Source organism: Moschus berezovskii, chromosome 26 (assembly GCF_049115385.1).
Source record: "Moschus berezovskii isolate FMDL1 chromosome 26, NW_MosBer_1.0, whole genome shotgun sequence".
Lineage (NCBI taxonomy): Eukaryota > Metazoa > Chordata > Mammalia > Artiodactyla > Moschidae > Moschus > Moschus berezovskii.
This window is the reverse complement of record NC_142485.1, coordinates 30,884,831-30,908,637: the sequence shown is the minus strand read 5'-3', so window position 1 is coordinate 30,908,637 and position 23,807 is coordinate 30,884,831. Positions and strand designations below refer to the sequence as shown.

General features: G+C 43.7%; 1 protein-coding gene across 8 annotated transcripts in view; it reads left to right on the top strand.

Moving 5' to 3' along the window:
- Positions 1-23,807, top strand: part of STOX2 (storkhead box 2) — a 193,281-nt gene that overhangs the window by 149,587 nt on the left and 19,887 nt on the right. Inside the window, exons 1-2 of one of the 8 annotated variants that reach the window (XM_055416388.2) lie at positions 9,479-12,525; positions 12,631-12,750. The exons of the other annotated variants lie outside the window; for them this stretch is intronic. Of the exons in view, the coding sequence (XP_055272363.2) occupies positions 12,726-12,750 (25 nt within the window). The 5' untranslated portion in view covers positions 9,479-12,525; positions 12,631-12,725. Of the gene's footprint in view, positions 1-9,478; positions 12,526-12,630; positions 12,751-23,807 lie in introns of those variants that run through there. 8 annotated transcript variants of the gene reach the window in all.

The following is a 23,807-nucleotide window of genomic DNA, read 5'->3' as shown; positions in this document are numbered from 1 at the left end:
AATAGAAAGCAGGAAGGATATAGAAAAATTGAACAATACCATTAGGCAACTAGATCTACCTGACATTTGTAAGGTGTTCTTCCTCAAAATAACAAAATATACATTCCTTTCAAATCCTCAGAGAGCATTCACAAAGATAGCTGATACATAAAAGGATACCTGAAAGCAGTTAAAAGAATGTAAATAATTCAAAGTATGTTATTTTATCATAATGGAATTCAACAAGAAATCTATAACAGAAAGATAATTGATAAGTCTCCCAATACTGGGAAATTAAACCATGTCCTTTGAAGTAATCTGTAGGCCAGAGAGGAAGTCTCAGGGAAAATAGAAGGTGTTTTGAGGTGAACAAAAATAAAAATATATCATATCACAATTCCTATGAAGCACACAAAGCAGGGCTCAGCAGGAAATAAAGACTAAATGCTCGTGTTCAAAAAGAAAAGATCTATAATGAACAATCTAAGCTTTTGCTAAAGGAACTAGAAAAAGAAGAGCAAAGTGAGTCTAAAGCAAGCAGAAGGAAAGACATAATAAAGAGTAGATATCAATGAACTGGAAAACAAAACTAACGGAGAAATCCAGTGAAGTCAAAAGCTGGTTCTTTAAAAACGCAATAAAATTGATAAACTTCTAGCCAGATGAACGAACAAATAAGCCACACATTGTCAATAGGAGGCGTGAAAGAGGATATATCACTGCAGACCCCACAGACATTGGAAGTATGAGAAGCAACTGCTGGAGACAGCTCTATGCACTTAAACTTAGCAGTTGGGTGAAATGGAAAGAAATGTTCTTTCTAAAAGAAAGAATATCCTTTCAAACTCAGTCAGGAAGAAATAAATGACCTGAATTGTCCTGTAGCCTTTTAATTGTTTACTTTTGGCTCAGCCTGGTCTTCATGGCTGGGAGCAGGCTTTCTCGAGTTGCAGCGAGTGGGGTCTCCTCTTGTTTCAGAGCACGGCTTTAGGGGCGCGGGCTTAAGTAATTACAGCACGTAGTCCTGCAGTTGTGGTGCACAGGCTTGGTTGCCTCGTGGCATGTGGAATCCTCCCAGACCAGGGATTGAACCCGTGTTGCCTGCATTGGCAGGAAGATTCCCAATCACAGGACCACCTGGGAAGTTCAGTCCTGTATCCTTTAAATGCACTTAATTTATAGTTAAAATTTTTACCCGCCCCCTGAAACCAAAACCCCGAAACAGGTTCAGATAGAATTCTGAAGAATTCTACCTGACATTTATGGGAAAATACTGCCAATTCTACATGGTCTTTCCCTAAAAATAGAGGAGGAGGCAAAACTTCATTTTATGAAACCAGCGTTGTCTTTATGCCAAAACTAGACAAAGATAGTATAATAAAAGAAAACTGCAGACCAATGTGCCTCATAAACATAGATGGGAAAATCCTCCACAAAATATTAGCAAATTGAATCCAGCAGTTTATAAAAATGATAAATCATGACCAGGTTGGGAATAGCCCTAGCATGCAAGACATTTGAAAATCAGTCAGTGTAATCCATCCTATTAACAGACTAAAGAAGAAAAATTATTGGATAATATCAATTGCTTCAGAAAAAGCAGTTGAAATTCAGTATCCATTCCCGATGAATAAACACCTAATCTAAAAATAGCAGGTGACTACATTAACCTGATAAAAACAAAACTGCACTAAAATCATTCTTAATAGAGAAAGAGAATACTTTCCCCTTAAGTCTGGAAACAAAAGCAATATCCTATTCAGCATTTTGCTGGAATTACTAAAAAAATTCCTTAAAAAAGAAGGTGGGTTAGTGGTAAAGAACCTGCCTGCCAATGCAGGAGATATAGGAGACGCTGGTTTGATCCCTGGGTCAGTAAGATTCCCTGGAGGAGGGCATGCACCCCACTCCAGTATTCTTGCCTGGGGAATCCTTTGGATAGAGGAGCCTGGTGGGGTACAGTCTATGGGGTCACAAAAGAACTGGACACAACTGAGCACACACAAACCCTTTATTTATAAAGGTGTGTGATCTAACTTCTATGAGACTGTATGGAGATAACCCTAAGAGTTGAGGTCAGCAAAAGAGGTTAGAGGAGACGAGAAGTTTGTGATAATGAACCCAAATAATGTTTTGTTTTGTTTTTCAGTCAAAAACTATTGATCATTTTAAGGGCTGAAACTACTATTTTCAACCACTGTTGGGGTTCCTGCATATACAATCTGAACCTTGTTCTCATTCTAGGAGTAGGGATTGAGGAGCCATTAGCAGTCAGCCCAGGGCATGCTGAAATGTCAGGAAAGCAGTCTATGGAAAGACTCAAGTTCTCTGAAGCCTGGGTTGGTTTAGCGGCTCACCCCTTCTGACGGGTCCTATGGGAGCCAATAGGAAATACGCATATAACCGAGCATGCCGAGTTCAGCTGCGCGAGGGGAAGGATTGGCCGGTATTCCTTTACTTTCTCGTCATCTGGACTTAGTTTCAGTCATTTTTCCCCTCTTATTCATGGTTTTCGTGGGGAAGTATTGTGATACATTCTTTTCATGTGTGTTTACTTTTCATTCCTTAGTTAATTGGAAGCACCTTGAGGTCAGAGGTTAGTTCTGCAGATATGTCTCCTCTGAAAAAATATAGCAGCTTTTGCGACTTTCATATTTTTTCCCGATTCCATCTTACAGAGGAAGGATAACTCAGTCGTAATTAAATAACCCAGTGATACAGTGATTCAGTTTTCAGCTCTTTGACTTTCTAACTAATTCCAGTAAAAAGAGCTCTAGGACTCAATAATGGTATCTCTTTAAAGCAACAGAAACGCTGATGATAACTTTGAAAGCTAATTGGGAGATACCCTTTCAGGTGTATTTTCAAATGTAGTTGTTGCTTCTCAAGTTGGAGGCATATTTGCCTCCAGGGACCAGGGCCCTCACTGAAGGTTTCTACAACTTCAACATCATCATGGACAGTCTTCCTAGAGTCAGTTCACCTATACATTTGGGGAAGTAATGTTGAATGGTGCTCAATGGATAACAGTTTTTATACTTTTTATTATTAAGACAGAAGCAGTCTATTAGTGTAATCCATAGCTTGTCTGAATTTCAAGGAGACTTCTAGACAGAATGACTTTTTTCCTGTGTTTTGAAAACCTTTCTGGGCATCCCGTCACTCCTGTGCAATGGAAAATATGATGTAGAAATGTCTGAGATGCATTCAGGTGCATTAGAAATGAACAGTCTACAAATCCAAATGCTGTTGTGATAAACGAAAAAGCATAATTTCGAGAAGGGTAACCTCATTTTCCCCTCGCTTCTCCATAGTTTTCTTACCAGTTAATGTCAAGACATCATATTTCAACTCTTGTCTTCTAAACGGAAGACTCACAGGCTCTCAGTTTTTCTCACTTTACTCTTACCTTTTTCCTTCCTTGCTTTCTTTGGACATTGATGAGAAGACTTGAGGGCAGAAAAACAATCCATCCCACAGTGCAGTATGGAAAATTGCACATCTGCCTCCTTAATCTATAGTGTCATATCCAGAGTGATCTGGAGAAGCCTTAGAATTTAATTTTCTTTGAATAAATTGTACAGGATATTGTGGAATAAGAGAGAGATGTCTGCACTGAGGCTCAGGTGGTCCAGATACTAATCCTAACTTTACTACCAACTCTGTGTAACCTTGGGCAAGTCATCTTCCCCACTTGAACCCAAGGGTTGCTGCTGCTGCTGCTGCTAAGTCACTTCAGTCGTGTCCGACACTGTGTGACCCCATAGACGGAAGCTCACCAGGCTCCCCCTTCCCTGGGATTCTCCAGGCAAGAACACTGGAGTGGGTTGCCATTTCGTTCTCCAGTGTGTGAAAGTGAAAAGTGAAAGTGAAGTCGCTCAGTCGTGTCCGACCCTTAGCAAACCCAAGGGTTACCTTTAGTCAAATGATTATGTACTAGATGACTTTCTGTCTTCTCCAGCTCAAAAATGCCATTATTCTGTGTTCCTGATGCTGGGAAAGATTGAGGGCAAAAGGAGAAGAGGGCAGCAGAGGGTGAGATGGTGGGATGGCATCACCGATTCAATGGCCGTGAGTTTGAGCAAACTCCGGGAGATAGTGAGGGACAGGGAAGCCTGGCGTGCTGCTGTCCGTGGGGTCACAAAGAATCGGATGTGACTTAGTGACTGAACAGACAAAGAATCCTATGAGAAGTGACTGATCCAGAGATGTTTGAGAATTTTAAGTTATGTAGATTAGCCACACTCTTCACCTTGTGTGGATATTGGTGCTCGCTAACACTTGTAGGGATACCAAGTGTATTTGTTCTTTAAATATTTAGTTTCCTTGCCTTTACCGTGCTGCATCGAATCCAACTTTAATTGAAATTGTTTCTTCTATCCTAATAAAAAGGCACATAACTTAGTAAACCCAGGGCTATAAAAGCTTTGAAAACTTTGGAGCGCTCTGTTTCTGAAACCACTTTCGCTGAAGTTTTAATTTGTGCCTGTTCCCCAGCTTTCATACAGCCAGCAAAGTCTGAGCTCTTATCAGTGCCCAGAGAATTTTGTCTAGAGGGTTCTGTCTTTTCCCTTTATTTCTCAAGTTGAGCTATTGTTTTACCCTGGACTCTGCTCCAGACCGTAGAGCAGACCATAGCACATACAGTTGGGTAGTTGCTGGGCAAGTGATGTTAAGTGGACACAGTACTTCTAGAAACGCGTTTCTGATGGTATGCTGCTATTTCACGCTGGATATTTTGGACAGGTCCTTTTGTGGAACAGGGAAGTATGTCATGTCTTTGTACCTCTAAGCCCTCTTTGCATCTTATTTGGCCTCTCATCACAGGCTCTTCCCTTGTTTCAGGAATGAATTATATTCTCTCTCTGGACGCATCCCATACCCTGTTGCCAGAGTAACCTAAACTTTTCAGCATCAGTAGCATCACTCACCTGTATAAACCTTTAATGACTTTCTCTTAGAATTTCATGTTCTTCAAAATCTTAGCTAGCCCGACCCACCATTCAGCTTCATCTCCACCCGTCTCCTTCATGAATCTTCCTGTGCCAGCCACACTGGATAGACCATCGGCCGTGTTCCAAAACCTCCTGGACGCTCTGCTTCACGTTGTCACCCTGCACACGGCTTCACTCCTTGGAGAGGTATCTTTGACTTTTCTCTTCCTCGCCCCGTCCTTACCCATCTTCCAGGTCCCTTAACTTCTGCCTCCTTCCTGAAGCACTGCCCGGTTGCCACCGTGCTTCCTTGCCATCTTTCTCCTGTATCAGAAATAACCATCTTTCTTTGTTCTCATGGTACTGTGTCCCTCTTTGCCTTGAATGGCTCAGACGGTGGTGCAAAGCTGTGAGGAGAGGAGCTGTAGCTTCTGCAACTTTGTACTGACCTCAGCAACAAGCAGAGAGGCTTACACGTTGTATTTCATAAATGTCTGACACGCTGTATTTCATGAATGTCTGTTGAGTTAATTACATTGAATGAGGGTAGGTTTAATATAGTATTGCTATAGACTAGCATTTGGACTGGGAGTGTGGGACTAGCAGATGTAAACTGTTATACGTAGGATAGATAACAAGCTCCAACTGCATGGCACAAGGCACTGTGGTCGATATCCTATGGTAAACCATAAAGGAAAGAATATTTAAAAAGAATGTCTGCATGTCTATCATTGAGTCACTTTGCCATACAGCAAAGATTGGCACAAAACTGTAAGTCAGCTAAACTTCTATTTTAGAAAAAGAATGTGTCTGTAATAAAGCAGAGCATGCAAAAATCCTTCTTTTCATGGAGCTCAGGTTCTCCCTGATGGTAGCCCTTTCCCTGTTGTCCAGATTCGAGGATGAGCTGGCCGCTCCCTTGAAGCCATTCCTGACTGTGTCAGCCCAGGTTCTTTCTCCGAGATTTTTTTTTTAATTAATTTATTTATTTTAATTGGAGGCTAATTACTTTACAATATTGTAGTGGTTTTTGCCATACATTGACATGAATCAGCCATGGATGTACATGTGTCCCCCATCCTGACACTCCCTCCCACCTCCCTCCCCATCCTATTCCTCAGGGTCATCCCAGTGCACCAGCCCTGAGCACTCTGTCTCGTGCATCGAACCTGGACTGGCGATCTGTTTCACATATGGTAATATACATGTTTCAGTGCTATTCTCTCAAATCATCCCACCCTCGCTTTCTCCCACAGAGGCCAGATGGAATGGATAAGAAAGCTATGGTACATATACACAATGGAATATTACTCAGCTATTAAAAAGAATGCATTTGAATCCGTTCTAATGAGGTGGATGAAACTGGAGCCTATTATACAGAGTGAAGTAAGTCAGAAAGAAAAACACCATTATAGTATATTAATGCATATATATGGAATTTAGAAAGATGGTAACGATGACCCTATATGCGAGACAGCAAAAAAGACACAGGTCTCCCAGATTTTTAGAGGCACCTGTTTGCTACCTGTTCCTCCCTTTGGAACACACTGTTGTATTCTTGGTGTTTTTTATATGTGACTATCTTAGCTCCTCAAGTGCACTAAAAACCTCTCGAGAGTGGAGACCATGTCACCTGTTCATGAAAAAGTTTGTGTACCCATGTAAGTATTCAGTGCGTGTGTGCTGAGTCGTTTCAGTTGTGTCCGACTCTGTGCAAACTCATGGACTGTAGCCCACCAGGCTCCTCTGTCCATGGGATTCTCCTGGCAAGAATACTGGAGTGGGTTGCCATGCCCTCCTCCAGGGGATCTTCCCAACCCAGGGATCAAACCTGTGTCTATTATGTCTCCTGCATTTGCAGGTGGGTTCTTTACCACTAGCGACATCTTGGAAGCCCTTGCCTTATATGCACTATTTTAAATATTTGCAGTTAGACCCCCAGTTTGGTGGTTTAGTTGCTAAGATGTGTGTCTGACTCTTTGCAACCCCATGGACTGTAGCCTGCCAGGCTCCTCTGTCCATGGGATTCTCCAGCCAAGAATACTGGAATGGGTTGCCATTTCCTTCTCCAATAAGTATCTTTAATTTAGATTTGAGAACGTTTGGTGCTCTCTGCTTTATCAAGTACAGTCGCCGTAAGACCACGCTTTACCATTAGTCATCAGTGTTTTTGAAGGATCCTGAGTGTCTGAGTCAGGACTGGTGATGCTACTTAAGCCTCTGCTGAGGAACCAGTCACATGCCCAGCGAAGCCTCTGCCCACACCTCATCCACCAAGGAAATCAGCTCTGCAATATTCTGTATGATGTTTGTAAATCATTACTGTAACACCGAAGCTGTTATTCAGAGGAGCAAGAGGCAGAGGAGAAGGAGCGCTAATTATGTCTGCAGGAGATGCTTACGTTCGTCTCTCCATCAGAGACTGGCACACGAGACAGCAGAGTGCCTTGACTTTGCATTAGCCTCAATTTTTTGTTTCTGAGTTGAGGCTAATGCGTGTCCATCATAAACTCGTCTTCTTACTAGTAGGACTACACAGTGAGCTTGTGGTTGTGGTTTTGGTAGGTCAGTTATGCTCCTTTGCATGGCCATTCGGTAATAGTCTGTGGCTGAGGCTAGAACACACTCCATCAGGGGCTGGAAAACTGAGCAAAGGCAACTGCTGCTAAAGGGACCCAGCCCGGGGGCCTCACTTTGCTGGTCTCATGTGCTAATGAGGTGAGCTGGCTTCCCTTTAAAGGTAAAAATTTAAGGATTTTTTAAAAAATTTGTTTCCAGTGGTTATTTTCTTATAATAGTTGAGAGGCAGACTCTAAGACCTCCTGCCCCAGGTTCAGATCTAGTCTTTGCCACTTTATCAGTTGTAGAAACTTGAAGAAGGCAGTTAATCTTTTTTTAAAAATGGTGATTATAGAGACTTCCCTGGTGGTCCAGTGGTTAAGATTCCAAGCTTCCAATGCAAGGGTCACGGGTTTGAGCTCTGATTTGGGAACTGAGATTCCACATGCCTCAAGATGAGGCCAAAATGTTTTTTGTTTTTAAAGCATGCACTGGAAAATAAAGTTTAAAGAATGGCGATAACAACAATACTTATCTTCCCAAAAAAGGGGTATGTGTATAGCTGATTCACTCTGCTGCACAGCAGAAACTAACACAGCATTGTAAAGCAACTATATGCCAATAAAAAAGGTGGAAAGTATTATTAAAAAGATTGATAAAGATTCACAATCTAAAATTTTTTTTTTTTAATAACAGTACTTACCTTATTGGGTCCTTGTAAAGTTTGGATGAATATCTATACACGGCAGAGTAGGCCCACATAGAGATGGAAATACACATGTTTGGTATTAGAAAATCTGAATATTTTTTTAATTGTAATTTTCCGTCCTTTTTCTTTGAACATTTGTTGTTGTTGTTGTTTTCTTTATGCATTTATTCAGCCTTGTCTGTGTCATAGAGGAAACTTGAGTTTTTAGCTGTCAAGAGGTGGTCCAGTGTCTCGAACTTCTTCCCAAGATGCTCTTAAATGGCCAGAGGTCATGATATCTCAGTTTAGATCTTAACTGTTACTCAGTACATCATCGCCTTCTTAAGTTCAGGGTTTATTTATTAGGCATGGCTTTGGTTCCAAATAGGAAAAGGTGTACGTCAAGGTTGTATATTGTCACCTTGCTTATTTAACTTATATGCAGAGTACATCATGAGGAACGCTGGGCTGGAAGAAGCACAAGCTGGAATCAAGATTGCCGGGAGAAATATCAATAACCTCAGATATGCAGATGACACTACCCTTATGGCAGAAAGTGAAGAGGAACTCAAAAGCCTCTTGATGAAAGTGAAAGAGGAGAGTGAAAAGGTTGGCTTGAAGCTCAACATTCAGAAAACAAAGATCATGGCATCTGGTCCCATCACTTCATGGGAAATAGATGGAAAAACAGTGGAAACAGTGTCAGACTTTATTTTTTGGGCTCCAAAATCACTACAGATGCTGATTGCAGCCATGAAATTAAAAGACGCTTGCTCCTTGGAAGGAAAGTTATGACCAACCTTGATAGTATATTAAAAAGCAGAGACATTACTTTGCCAACCAAGGTCCGTCTAGTCAAGGCAATGGTTTTTCCCGTGGTCATGTATGGATGTGAGAGTTGGACTGTGAAGAAGGCTGACCGCCGAAGAATCGATGCTTTTGAACTGTGGTGTTGGAGAAGACTCTTGAGAGTCCCTTATACTGCAAGGAGATCCAACCAGTCCATTCTGGAGGAGATCAATCCTGGATGTTCATTGGAGAGACTGATACTAAAGCTGAAACTGCAATACTTTGGCCACCTCATGCGACGAGTTGACTCACTGGAAAAGACTCTGATGCTGGGAAAGGTTGGGGGCGGGAGGAGAAGGGGACGACGGAGAATGAGATGGCTGGATGGCATCACGGACTCTGTGGACATGAGTTTGAGTGAACTCCGGGAGTTGGTGATGGACAGGGAGGCCTGGCGTGCTGTGATTCATGGGGTCGCGGAGAGTCGGACACGACTGAGCGACTGAACTGAACTGAACTGAACTTGGGCCTTATGGGCTTCCCTGGTGACTGAGACAGTAGAGAATCTGCCTGAAATTCGGGAGACCTGGATTTCATCCCTGAGTCAGGAAGATCCTCTGGAGAAGGGAATGGCAACCCACTGCAATATTCTTGCCTGGAGAATCCTATGGACCGAGGAGCCTGATGGGCTACAGTCCTTGGGGTCACAGAGTCGGACATGACTAAGCGACTAACACAACACTTTTGGACCTTATAGTGATCAGACTGTGCCTAAGAGGAATGGGCTGAGTTAGATGGATTTTGGTGGATTTATAACGACCACCAGCAGAACCAAGCTCAGAGGCAGTTGAGTAAAGGTGACCTGCCTTGGTGGTGGTGGGTTGCAGGCTGAGTCATTGTCATGGATGGAGCCCAGGGCACATGTCCAATGAGGGGTTTTAATATCTCCTGGAAGGGAAAATTGCCATCAGACCATTTCTGATGTCTGAGGCATCATTGAGACCTCATTTAATCACAGATAATGTAGAAGAGTTCTCTGGGGGTTGACAGTATGACAATAGCCAAAAGCCTACCACTGTCTCAGACCAAGTGTATATAGAGTCCAGAGTGGGGGAGTTGAGGGTGCCATGCGGAGACACAGCGAAAGTCTACCTGAGTCTTCATACAGTTTTACAGGGGGATTGATATGCCCGAGCAGGAGCAAAGGCAGGAGCCATGAGGGCAGAGAGTTTGCAAAGGATCCGCTGGAAGAAAGAGCTGAAGAAGCTTTGTTTAACCATGTTGAGATCACAAGTACCAGTGGATCCATGCACATAGACACCCATGGTGTCTCAGATGGTGGGCAGTGAGCGAGGAGATGGCTTGGAATGTAGGGACGGGATTATTATTTGTAGCCATTGGATGAGTTGTCAGACAGATTTCTACACTGTTTAGTTTTCTGAGAGCAGGATGGGAGCTGCTGTGTGGGGTTACAGAACTCAGTTGATGGGGAAAGCCTCCCCCAGAGGATGTGAATGACTTGGACGGGGCCGAGTTCTGTAGCAAGAGGTCCTTGAAGATGGGCTAGGTGGTTCCCTGGTGGTCCAGTGGTTAGGACTCTGCACTTCCACAGCGGGGGTGTGGGTTCCATCCCTGTTAGGGAACTGAGATCCTGCATGCCATGGAGCTGAGCCAAAAAATAAACAATTAAATAGAAAATTTAAAGACAGGCTAAATCACAGGCGTGAAGAGATGACGTGATGCTGTTGAGGCTTTGGCCTGGTGATCTTTCTAACTCAGAACTGCGGGATAGTCTTACTGAGAGATGCATGACATTTTTGTACTTCCCAACTCCAGTCTCATCCTGTGCCTCCTCCTTATTGTCTGTTAGCTATTGGAGAGGATGGGGGAGAATTTGTGGTGCAGGCATCCTTGGCTTCCCAAATCTGCTTCCATTCCGAGTAGGGGATAATTTATTTTTATCAGCATCTCTTTGGTTTCTGAGCCGAGCTAGTGCGAGGTGCCTGCCTGGGTATTATTTTGTTTGGAGGAATTAACACACCCTCATTCACGTCGGTCTTAATTATCCGTTTCTCTTGGACTCCATTTTTCTCTGGTTTTAACGTGATGGTCAGCGTTCCTCTCCTCCCCCCTCCCACCCTCTTTCCGTCTCCAGCCATCTCTGTGTCGTTTCTTGTAAATAGAGATGAATCATTCTTCTCCACGGTCCTGTCTAAAGGAGTTCCTCCGCGTGTATGTGTGTCTGTGGGTGTGTAAATACAGTGTGCACACGTGCCTGTGCCCGAGGGGCTCGGCGTGGGGCTCATCCGCGCGTGTGGTGCGGTACAGACAGTGCAGTGAAAACGATATATTTTGGCACAGATCTGCAAGGGATCGTGTGTGTGTGTGCGTGTGTGTGTGTGCACGCGCGCCTTCCCGATCTGAGGCACAGGGATTCGTAAAAGGAAAAGAGGAAAAGCAGAGGGAGCAGCGCTGTAAAAGAAATTGGATGCACTCATCCCACCCCGTGCAGTTCCGGTGGCGGTGGGAGCCCGGGGGCTCCGCTCGCCGAGAACCGGCTCTTGACACAGTGACCTCATTCCCCGCGCCGCCCTGCTGGCGGCCGAAGCCGCGCCGGCTCCGCGGCCGCCTCTGCTGCGAGGCCGCCGGCGCCGCGTCCGGGATGGTGCGACCCGGGCTTGCGAGGACTTGCCCGGCAACTGGAATTTATGACAAAAGAGCTCGCTGCAGCTAAACTCCGATCCAGGGTACGCGGTCGCACCGCCTGTTACACACAGGAGGCAGACGCGTCCTTCTCTGCCATGAAAAGCCAGCCTTTAAAAAAAAAAGGAACCAAAAAAAAAAAAAAAAAAGAGAGCGCGTGTGTCAGGTTTATAATTACGAACTGGTGAGTATACGTTGCCAGATCAATGTTCATATGTGCGTGTTTTCTCCAAGTCCGGAGGCATGTGCCCTTTTTCCTGTTTTTATGATGAAAAGATCTGCATTGGTGCTCAGTGCGTGGGAGGGGGCCTGGGCCACCCTTGGAGAGGACCATGTGCCCCTGGCGGCCCCCAGACCCCGGGGAGGGGGCGGGGGGGGGCGATCCCAGCCCCAAAGTCTCTGCACCGCACAGACAAAGGAGCCCATACTGACAGTCGGAGGCTGTAGCTTTTCTTGGAGTGATGACTCATTTCAGCTCACAAAGGATTCTGGGCAGGGTAATGAGGAGTCAGGTTGGCTGATCCATGCCTATGACTTCACTTTGCAGAGAACAGGCAGCAGAGGAGTGACACTGCAGATTCCCAAGGCACTGCAGTGGGCTGTCGGCTCAGGGCCCCCAGGGGCCAGTGATGGATGGGGGTTGGGCATGGGCTGGGATGCCAGCTGTTCCAGGCAAACAGGAGGGGAGAAGCGGAAAGAAGATTATTTTTTCCCCCTAAAATCATGACCAGTAAAGTCCATTCACAAAGCCTTTTCAAGGTTCTTTTTGTGCCAAGCTTTTGAACTGAACTTGTGCCAATATCTCCAGACCTGAATTGTCAGAGGAGCTGAGAGTTCTGGAACTTATTTATCTTTTCAAGTAGATGTACTCAGGTAAAGTACCAGATCCCTGTGGGGTCCATGGGCCCTCGGTAGCCCTTCTGAAATGCTCATTTAGAATATTATGACTGGAAAGTTTACTCTCTCTTCTTATTCCAGATTCTAGGACGTCCGTTTCTGTTACTGGCTCCTTCTTGTGCCTGAATGCTAACCCCTAGCATGCACCAGGCTTTAGTGCCAAAGCTACCTGGGGGATGGAGCCAGTCCAGAAAGGGTCAGGTAGGTCTCCCCTCGTTTTCTTTCAAGAGTGGTTGTGTGCAAAGAAATACGGTCAAATGTCTGCAACCCCTTGGATAAGGGTGTCCTGTCCCCTGAAACGCGATCTTGCTGTGATAATCCCTCTGCAGTCTCAGTCATGGCAGGAGAGGTGCCCCCATGGAGGTGATCGCAAGATGCCACCTCCACAGCCTGATGCATCCCAGCCTCACATCAGAAACCAGAGTCAACTGTAGGATATGTGAATTGGAAATAATTAAACAGCTCCACATTTCCATCAGCTGTAATGTATCTGTTTCACCCCCTCTGATGGAGGCATTCAGTAAACATTATTTGCAAACTTTTTCTTCTCAGTGTCATCCCTTTAACGTTCGTGTGTTATTTGGCCTGTTAACCTATATGCGATGCACTGAAGTCCCAGAAAGCCTGATTTATATGCTCAGGGGCTGTTTCCAGCACTAACATCAGACAGAGGTTGCTATTAACTGCTCAGAAAGTAAGCATATCTCATCATCATCTGTTTTAGGATCCAGGTGATTACAAGGCTGTTTTCTTACAACATCCATGGACTTTTCACGCAAAAGCTCTTTTTTTAAAAAAAACAAAAACAAAAAACAGTGAGACTGTAAAATTTGGTTCTCAAAGGTACATTACATGCTCCAAAGTGAAACCTGGCAAATCTGGAAGCATGGTTTTAACCATTTCATCAAGTTGATGGTTTTAGCACTTTTTAGTAAAAAATATTTCTGAGGGTCTTAAATGCAATTTGTGATAATAACTAGAACATTTTAAAAATAGTACAAACCCTACCTTGGGCAGGCCCCTTGAACATCTCTTTGTTCTCATATCCACCCCCATAGTTCACCCTTTCACTGAAGGAAAGAATGCTTGTTTCCTTTCTTCATTGTGAAGTTGTGTCTTCCTTGTGACTAATACTTGGCATCTTCAAAGCAAAGTGGAGGATGTTGAGTCAGTTTCAACGGATGTTTGGTCACGTCATACCATATTGAGAATATAATGTCCCCACGCCCATCAATTCTGCTCATTCTTAAAGACCTTATTCAAAATCTGCCTCCCACAGAAGGGTTTCTCTGATTGTAGGAGGTCATCTCTTAGTCCTATTATAGAATTAACTCCTCTCGATAGATAGATGGATAGATGTAATTAGACCAGATTCCTATTATAGGAATTAATCTGCCAGCCATTCAAGTATTTTCTTCTTATATCTCTTCTAAGGATGTTTGAAACAGTAATTTGAACATATTATAATTGCTTGCATTTTTACACGTTTATATCATGTTTCCCCATATAAATTGTAAGCCGGCTAAAGGCAAAGATCAAGATTTGTGCCTTCCTGTACAATTCATTCCTTCTAGCAGTTGCCTACACATGGAAAGCAGGCAGTAAGTAGTTGATGAAGAACAGAGATAGTTCAAAAAGCATTTATTTGTCATAGAGGGTGAGAATGCTGTTTGTTCATTTTAACAGTCTTCCCTGGGATAGGTTAATGCTGAGGTAGACCTCAGGAGTTAAGTATGTAACTCTAGAAATGATTGTTCTTACCTTGACGTATGTTTACAGACAGCACCTTTATACTGCTGGTAAAGGATTGTTGTTGTTAAGAACAGATGTGAAGGTGCGTCCCTTAAATATGGACACTGGTTATGATTTACTTGAATAGGAAGAATAATATTCTTGGACAAACTGTTCTTAATTAGGGAGCAAGCTTCCATGGTGGCTCAGATGGTAAAGAATCTGCCTGCAATGCAGGAGACCTGTGTTGGATCCCTGGGTCAGGAAGATCCCCTGGAGAAGGAAATGGCAGCCACTCCAGTGTTCTTGTGTGATGAATCCCATGGTCAGAGGAGCCTGGCGGGCTAAGGTCCATGGGGTTGCAAAGAGTTCTGATGTTTTGTATGGCAGTCACTTTTTTGAATTCTACAGGGTGTTTTCCTTAGAGGAAATGATCATGGTGACTCTTTGCATCCCAGGTTCCATTAGAAATTATTAGAAATTATTTAACTCCTCACTGATCTTCAGCACATAAGGGTACTGAAGTGCTGAGTTTCCTTTCCGTTTCTTAGGTAAAAGATTGGCCCAGCCAAAAATCTTAAAATAGGCCAACTTTCTCTATATCCCTGTGACTCTGCCCAAACAATTTCCCGTCTTTTAGTGTTCTTCTATTTCCAAAATCCCTGTGTAATGCGTATTTCCCAATCCTTTCCAGCCCAATAATACGTCCTAAATGCTATATGTTATAGTAGGTTGTATCTTAACTTTTCTGCCTCTCAGGCAAAATATTCCATTCACTCAGTGCCCATGTGCACAGGTAAGAATCAAGAGGTGAGCGATCCAATCAATCGAATTCATGCCAGACTGAGAACGACTACTGCCCTCTCTGTTTCCCACTGATGCCTTAGATTGTTTCCTAAAAGCTTTTTTTTTAAAAGGATCAAATTATTTTTTATTAGTAGAAATTCAAACATCATAAAAGAGTAAATTGAATAAATTTAGGTGGGCTTGGGGATGATCATTTTAATACTAACTACTACTTATTAAATATCTGTTAGGTCTCAAGGACCATGTCCGCACTCAGCATCCATTATCTCATTTCATCCCCTCCATAACTCTATGAGGTGAGCATCACAGTGTACACTTTAGGGAAGAAGGCAGCGAGACTCAAAAAAATGAACTAATTTGCTCCAAATGACACAGCTAATGAGGAACAGAACTGCGCTCTGAGCTTAAAGTTTTGGCTAACAATTTTGCCATACTTTTGAAAGAAAAGTTACTTCTGGTACAGTGAGTTGGGAGTTTCCTCCGCGTGTGTGCATGTGTGTCTGGCTTTGTGTACTCCCTCGTCCCTGTGTACCTGTCTGTAGTTCTTTCAATAACAGTTGGAAGGGGTGATAGATGTGCAGTCATTGGGGAGTTGGTAGCAGTCATTCTGTATGATTTAATTTTAATTGGGGAACTATCAACATATATTTTGGAACTGTATTTAATTGTTCTGTTATGATTGTATTTTATAGAAGTTGGTCACAGTGTAGTTAGGACCTAAACAGATGAAGCAAAGACTGCAAAGGTTGAGAATTAGCTATGGTGATTCTAACTTATGAAGAATGAAAGAGAGTGACTCCGGAAATTTTAGACTGACTTACATTGAACTATAGTTGAGAAATAGCATCCATGGATTTTGGAGCATCTACTGTGTCTCTGTTGTCAGGCTAGTTTCCCATACAGAATGGAGACAGAAGAGAAGTAGCTTTAGATGCTGTCCTGTGTGATGTGCTTATAACGAAGAAAAGGAAAACACACATATTACACAGGACTCTGGTTAGCCAAGTGCCGTGCAGAATTGGGGCTTCCCTGATAGCTCAGTTGGTAAAGAATCTGCCTGCAATGCAGGAAACCCGGGTTCGATTCCTGGATTGGGAAGATCCCCTGGAGAAGGGAAAGGCTACCCACTCCAGTATTCTGGTCTGGAGAATCCCATGGGCTGTAGAGTCCATGGGGTCACAAGAGTTGGACACAACCGAGCGACTTTCACTTACAGAACTGCATGACATCTGAGAGCTCTTTTCCCTGTGGTCATCTAGGACTGGTATTTCATTGTGATTTTATTGCTGGTGGTAAGTGGCCTTAACTTGGCTCTGGATGAGGGACTGGAGAGCGAGGAGACTGCTGATGGAAAACATCTCAGTGGTTTGTTATGGTGGTTTAGTTGCTAGGTCGTGTCCAACTCTTTGCGACCCTGGGAACTGTAACCCTCCAGGTTCCTCTGTCCATGGGCTTTCCCAGGCAAAAATGCTGGAGTGGGTTGCCATTTCCTTGGCCAATCTCGGTGGCTAGCAGGGTCTTACCTTGCCTCATCTAATTTTGTACCTATTTGCTCGACAGCATTTGAGTGCCCGACGTGTCAATAGGTTTATTCTGTAGTGCCTAAATATACGCACCGCGTGGGTTATGATGTGGAGACTTCTTAGCAAAGGCTTGTGAGTTACAGACACAGATAAATCTGCCCAGTGGCTCTTAGTTCCATCCTGACTTCTCAGCTCACAATCTATTACAGTAGTGGCGTGGTCCAGACGTGTTTGACCTTTGTGGTCAGAGATGTCAGTCATCATCGTTGCTGATGGTGAAGACAGCTCCTGAGCCAGGGAGCTCTCACTTCTCCCTATCCATCAATTGCCTTCTCTATTTGATTCTCCACCCTTTGTGGTTTGTCCCTCTCTGCTTATCCTCAGACAGTTTATTTATTTATTTTTATCAGTAGTCCAATCTCAGTAACGAAAGTGTTAGCTAATATGACTAATGAAAGCTTATAGCCTGGGGAAGATAACAGGTTTCTTCTGTAAACCAGTGAAGCAATTGATTTGTCATTAGACCTTACCTAGTGCATCTCTGCATTAGACGGACTGCTAAGTAGGTGATAACGGCGGACGCTAACCCATTTTGTATTTGTGCACACGTGCCGTCTGCCACTGTGACCACTCTTATTTAACTCTCATTAGAAGTTTCTTAGTAAGTCATAGCTGATCGACACCATTAACTGTAGTATTATTAATGAGAGCTTATTTACATTCTCTTTTGAATTAAAACAAGTTATTCAAGTAATAGCTTAGGAGTTAGACCTTTTTTTACAAGAACTCCATCAAGACTTGAAATAAAGTACCAGGGAGCTTTCAAAAAGAATTTAGAGAGTTTCTAAATATTAAAAAAAAAAAATTTATTGTCAGTGCCATTGATGATTGCAGTTGAGATTCAACCTTAAATTTCTGAAATCAGTGGCATTAAGCCAGACATGCAGTAAACTGGTAAAAGAGCCTTTTTCAGTGCCAGTTTCCTTTTAAATTTCTGATACAGACATTTGAAAGTCAAGTACCGTAATTTGATTTCTAGGGAAAGCTGCTTAAAATGAAACATCATGTAAGTTGATGATGCTTATGTGTTCTGCCCTGCTGAAAGGGTATATCTGTCTGCAGGAGGGTGTATAGGAAGGGGCTGTGTGTGTGTTTTTTTTAGAATGGCTTAAAAAAAAAAAAAAAGAACCATCTGTTAAAAGACCCAAAAACAACATGTATACGTAAAATCAGGGTTAATAAATTAAACTTAATTGTAGAACACTAAGTTTTCCCGTGGTCATGTATGGATGTGAGAGTTGGACTGTGAAGAAAGCTGATCGCCGAAGAATTGATGCTTTTGAACTGTGGTGCTGGAGAAGACTCTTGAGAGTCCCTTGGACTGCAAGGAGATCCAACCAGTCCATTCTAAGGGAGATCAATCCTGGGTGTTCATTGGAAGGACTGATGCTAAAGCTGAAACTCCAATACTTCGGCCACCTCATGCGACGAGTTGACTCACTGGAAAAGAGTCTGATGCTAGGAAGGATTTGGGGTGGGAGGAGACGGGGACGACAGAGAATGAGATGGCTGGATGGCATCACCGACTCGATGGACATGAATTTGAGTGAACTCCGGGAGTTGGTGATGGACAGGGAGGCCTGTAGTGCTGTGATTCATGGGGTCGCAAAGAGTAGGACATGACTGAGCTGCTGAACTGAACTGAACTGAAGATTTGTGTGATGTTCTGCTTCTGAGAAGCTGTTCACTTAACCTCAGAGAGCTTATGATTTCCTCAGGCCCAAGGGTATGGAAGTAAACCTTGGCACATTCATCGTCCTCTGAACAGCTTGTTAAAGGAATACTTGTATTATTGCTGTACCCACCATACATTTTACAGGCATGTTTGACTGTTTTTATGAGTCATAGTATCTACTGCACGTGGTAATTTTATTGGCATCTATAATTTTAACTTTAGTGTTAATTTTGGCATCCAGAGAACAAAAACAGGCACCCTTTGGTTCTAAGGAGCACGACTTTGAATTAGGAAAGAATAAATTCTGAAGTCTTTATTACAAGGGAAAAATTCAGACCCCATCTATTTTTCTGCCCTTTTTAAAAATTAAATTCTACTTTTTCAGGTTGGATGGGCATTAAAATCGTTTTCTCTGGCAAGATAGAAATTGAGGTAGCCAGCAGTATTGTATTATGCTTTTATGCCAGAATTCTGCTGCCTTGATGGAGAATCAAAGAATTTGAGTCTGAAGGAATCTTTGAAACCGTGTCAACCAAACCCTCATCTTACAGATGAGGAAACAGACAGAGTGGATAATAGCATTTTGTTAAAAGAGCCTGGGCACTTAACAGTACCTCCTGAATACCTTTTTTATTGGCAATTTCCCATAGTTTCAGAACTACATTTACAAGGAGGTTGCTTTGTTTCATGAACTTCATTAGGGTCAAAGGTAACTTTTGAATCCTAAGTACAGAATGAATTGACATTTACAGTGGAAAACATCATTTAAAAATAAACAGGATAACAGGATAATTCCAAGGGAATGCTAATGTTTGGTGGGAGAGATTATTTAAAGAAGGCTAAGGTAGAAGATTCAATTCTTCTGGGAGTTGGTGATGGACAGGGAGGCCTGGTGTGCTGTGATTCATGGGGTCGCAAAGAGTTGGACACGACTGAGCGACTGAACTGAACTGAACTGAACTGAAGGTAGAAGATTAACTTCAGGGTACTTGCAAGGTTGTAGTTCATTGTGATGTGATCCACCTGGAAAAATTATGGCTTTCCTTTTGGTATACAGTTGTGTGAATATGGGTTCTTTAAGATGAAAGGAAATCAATTTATGTTTGCTTTTCTGGTAGGTATCTTTTGGAAAGCTGTGGGTGTCATCTGGGAAGGGACAAATATAAGTTGCCATGGAAGTCACTCCTTCTTAGCTGTGTCCCCAACATATGCAAAGGTTGTGGAGCACAGAGAACCTCTATTAGCAACTTGCGGGGGGGATGGCATTCATAAAGAACTGAGCTTTATTAGAGTTCTTTTTTTCCTCTACAAAAAGAAACAAGATATGAATAATTTTGGAACTCGAGTGCCCAGAGGTTTGGGGTATCTAAGAGGCACACTCAAATAGATTTCTTGAAAGGATGAATTATGTGAGAGAGGATTTTTGTTAAGTAAATCCAGCTAAAGTAACTGGCCTGAAGTTGGAAGGGAGGATAGATAGAGTTAAATAGTAAAAGTGCACGTGCATTTTTCCTTATATTCCTGAGTTATAAGCCACCAGCTGTAGAAGATGAAAGAGGAAGTTGGCATATGGGTGATTTCTGCCTGTTGTCCCAGACCCTCCTTGTCAATTTCTCAGTGATGGTAATGGTCACCTGTTTGTTCCCCACAGTTGCACCAGAGTTGATTTTCTAACACAAACTTGTCATGTATAGGTAATTCCTCTGTATAAATATCAGAGTTCCCATCAGCATCAGGGGTAAAGTCTCAGCCTTCTGGTCACCCAGGATCTGGCTCCTATGGTTCTCTCCATCTCAACCCCCAGCCTGCTCCAACCGTGCCAGTGGACACCCCCAGCTCCCCAGCTCAGCCTTGCGCATGCCCACTCCTGCCTCTGGGCCACCGCTCCATCCTTCCCTCCTCCCATTGCCACGGACGTGTTTATCTCCTCCCTCATGCTTCTCAGCTGACCTTACATGAAAGCAATGGCCACATATTCATGGAGATATTTCAAATCAAATGTGAAATGCTTTTAAAATTGAAGACATGTACTTAGAATTGTAATATTGCCACGCCTTCTCACATTTTAAATTCATTTCACAGAAGTTTGCTCAACGTTCACTCAGTCCAAGGCACTGTGCTTGGCTTGATCTGAGCGATCCTGGATTTGACAAATGTCCCCTGAGGACGGTACTTAAATGGATGTTTGTAAGAAAATAAAGCTGAAATAAAACCTATTTATCCCTGCTTTCTAGAACAATAGGACAGCATTATAACAGTTTAGAAAGAATTGGCTAGCCCACAAAGTAGCTATAAGCTTTTACAGGAGTTGTCTTTAGGAATATGTTCAGAACTAATTCTGGCAGTAGAAAAATCCATCCTATAAATTAGACAAGTAACAATTCACTGTTTATGCAAAATGTGGTTGTTTCTGTAGATTATGGTGACCAGTAACATTATAGCAGTATTTATATTCCCTTGTTTTCTTCTTTGACCATAAATGTGGTCCAACTATTAGAAGAATTTTCTAGTAGCATGTTTTAAGAATGACTAGTTGGCTCCTTAAGTAGGTTTGACCTAAAAGCCAAAGCAAGTCATGGTAACCTTGAATAATGTGTTATGCTGTGTTGATCAATACCTATAATTCCTTTTATTCCTTAAATGCATGTCTTAATCCTCACATAATATATAGTTCTTTTTCTGTGGTAACTTCTGTGTTTTGGGGGAGAAATTAATAGGGAGAATCTTAGAAATTGCATGGTTAAGTACATTTGGGCTCTCATTAAACTTTGTTTGTTTTGCAAATTATTCAGCAAAATATGTGAGTAAAATCATAACCCTGTAAGTACCCCGAGCATTTCCTCAGATTTTGTTATAAATGGAAATTCATTCATTCAGCAGACGTGTCCTGGGTGTCTAGTGTGGGCTCTGCTTTATTCCAGGCACCGAGAGCTTAGTGGGAATGTGGGGTTCACCTTTCATTCTGCCGCGGAGCTTGTGTTCTAGTGGGTGAGACAGACAGTAAACCAGTACACAGAAGCACACATGCATGCATTCAGAGAGTGAGGACAGGGATTGGTAAGACCCTGGTACCAATTCCTGTGTGTGTGTGTGTTGGGGGGGGCCTCCAATTCCTGTGTGTGTGTGTGTTGGGGAGGGCCTCCCCTCTACCAGCAAGTGTGCGACACCAGCTGAGTATCCTACAGTTCACCGCAATTCCAACACCATCTGTCTGAAAGCATCAGATCCCACGGGTCCAGGCCTCGGTCCGCAGACTGCCCTCATCCCAGCTCACCCCAGCCCTGACTTCAGATGCCAGTGGCAAGTCCAGATTGTGGCCCGTGCTTCTGAAAGACCAGGCAGTAAATTGGAGGCATCCATGACCCCCTCCTTGGATTCAGTTGCTTTGCTGGAGCAGCCTACAGGGAGAAACCTTTCAGTTACTAGAGTAAGTAATAGTTTAAAATAAGAAGATTGTACAAGAGTGCACTTCAGGAAGAGCCAGATGGGAGAGATGCACAGTCCTGGGTGTAAAGAAAGGACATGGAGCTCCGTGCCCTCCCCAGGTTCACCCCCGCCCCAATTGCTGCATGTTCAGCAACCTTAGAAGCTCTCTGAACCCCATCCTTTGGGTTTTCATGGAGGCTTCAGGTAAAATAAGCATGCTTGATTAAGTCATTGGCCATGGGGGATTGATTCAACTTTTAGCACCTGTCTGCTCCCTGGAGGTTGGGGGCGGGGCTGAAAGTTCCAGCCCTCTAACCACGTGGTTGGGCTTCCAGGTGGCACTAGTGGTAAAGAACCCACCTGCCAATGCAAGAGACATAAAGAGACGCGGATTCCATCGCTGGGTTGGGAAGAGCCCCGGGAGAAGGGAATGGCAACCCACTCCAGTATTCTTGCCTGGAGAATCCCATGGACCAAGGAGACTGGCGGGCTATACTGCATAGGGTTGCAAAGACTCGGACACAACTGAAGCGACTTAGCGTGCACATACAACCACGTGGTTGGTTCTCCAACAAAGATACCTTGGTCTCTCTCATCACTTAGGAAATTGCATGGGTTTTAGGAGCTCTGTGCCACACTTGGGGACGAAGACCAAACATATATTTCTTCTTATAAACCGCAGTATCAGGTAACATGAGAGAGAGCGTGCTGTGGTTTTAGGATAGCATTAGATCTGGTGCCCTGGGCAGGGCTCCCCAAGGAGGCCCCGTTTAAAGGGAGACCCAGAGAAGGAGAACCAGCCCGTCTGGAGAGAAGTGCCTGGAGCCCCCCAGACGGGGGCTCAACAAAGACAGAGGCTGTGAGTTGAGGGGGAGGTGGGTGAGTTCAAAAAACAACAGCGGTGGTGAGCCCTTTGCAAGGCGGTGGTGGGGAGGGGCTGGGGGATGCTCGCAGAGGTGGGTGGACAGGCTCAGGCCAGTGTAGACCTGGCAGGAGTCCCTGCCTCCTAGGCGCAGCAGGCAGTGGAGAATTTCAGGTAGGGAAACAGCGTGTTTTTGGTTTTTCTAAGAAGACCTGGCTGCTCTGCAGAGAAGGGAGTGTGCAGTAGGAGGGAGGGCTAGGAATCATCAAACTATTGTGATGGACCAGGTGAGGGGGCACAGAGGCCTGGGCTAGGGGTCGCGCTGGAGATGGATTGGAGAGAAGAGAGACATGTGGGCACAGTGGATATAGGATGGCTGATCTGGGGGTGGGGCCGGAGTGGGACATGCTTTATCTCAGTGCAGTGTTAAAACAAAGACCATGTGGCAGGGTCATTCAGAGCATCCACATTTCATTTGGTTCTCTGGCCTGAGTTTAAAGTCATTCCACATATTCAGCCTTATAGTGAAACTGAGCTTTTTCAGTATAAATGCATTTCAGAGACACTTAAGGCTTCCTTGCCTCTTACAGTTGGCTGCAAAGAAATTAACTGAGAAGACTGCTAAACGTTTGACCTTTGTTAGTTAAACTAAATAATTTCTGCTAAAAGCATCAGGACTAGCATCACCTAAACTAGTTGGTTTTGCTAGTGGTCACTCCATTTTTACGGAAAGCTCAAGTTCCCTTTCACCTATACAAAATCAGAAAATAGACTTGCATTTAAAAGAAAATATGTAGTATTTTTGGATCTTTAGTCTTCTGAGACTATGATAATTATGATAGGCAAATTCTGGAAGGGGTTAGCCTCCCAAGCAATACACTGATAAACTTGGAAGGCGCTTTGATCTCCGCACCCTTTGTCAGCTGACCCCATTGTCGTTTTCATCTGACTTATAAAATCTCCCCATGTGGCCAACCTAGCAAATCGTCAGGAAACCTGGCTCACTGCCCTCATCCTCTTCTGTGGAAGGTGGAAGGAGAGAGAAGAATGCACAGGAGAGATCATTAGAGTATCTATGACTGAGCTATGGGGCCACGATGGGGAGGGGGGTTTGAACATCAGTCGCTCCAAACGCACCCCCTCCCCACTCCACTGCATCTCAGCACCGCCACTC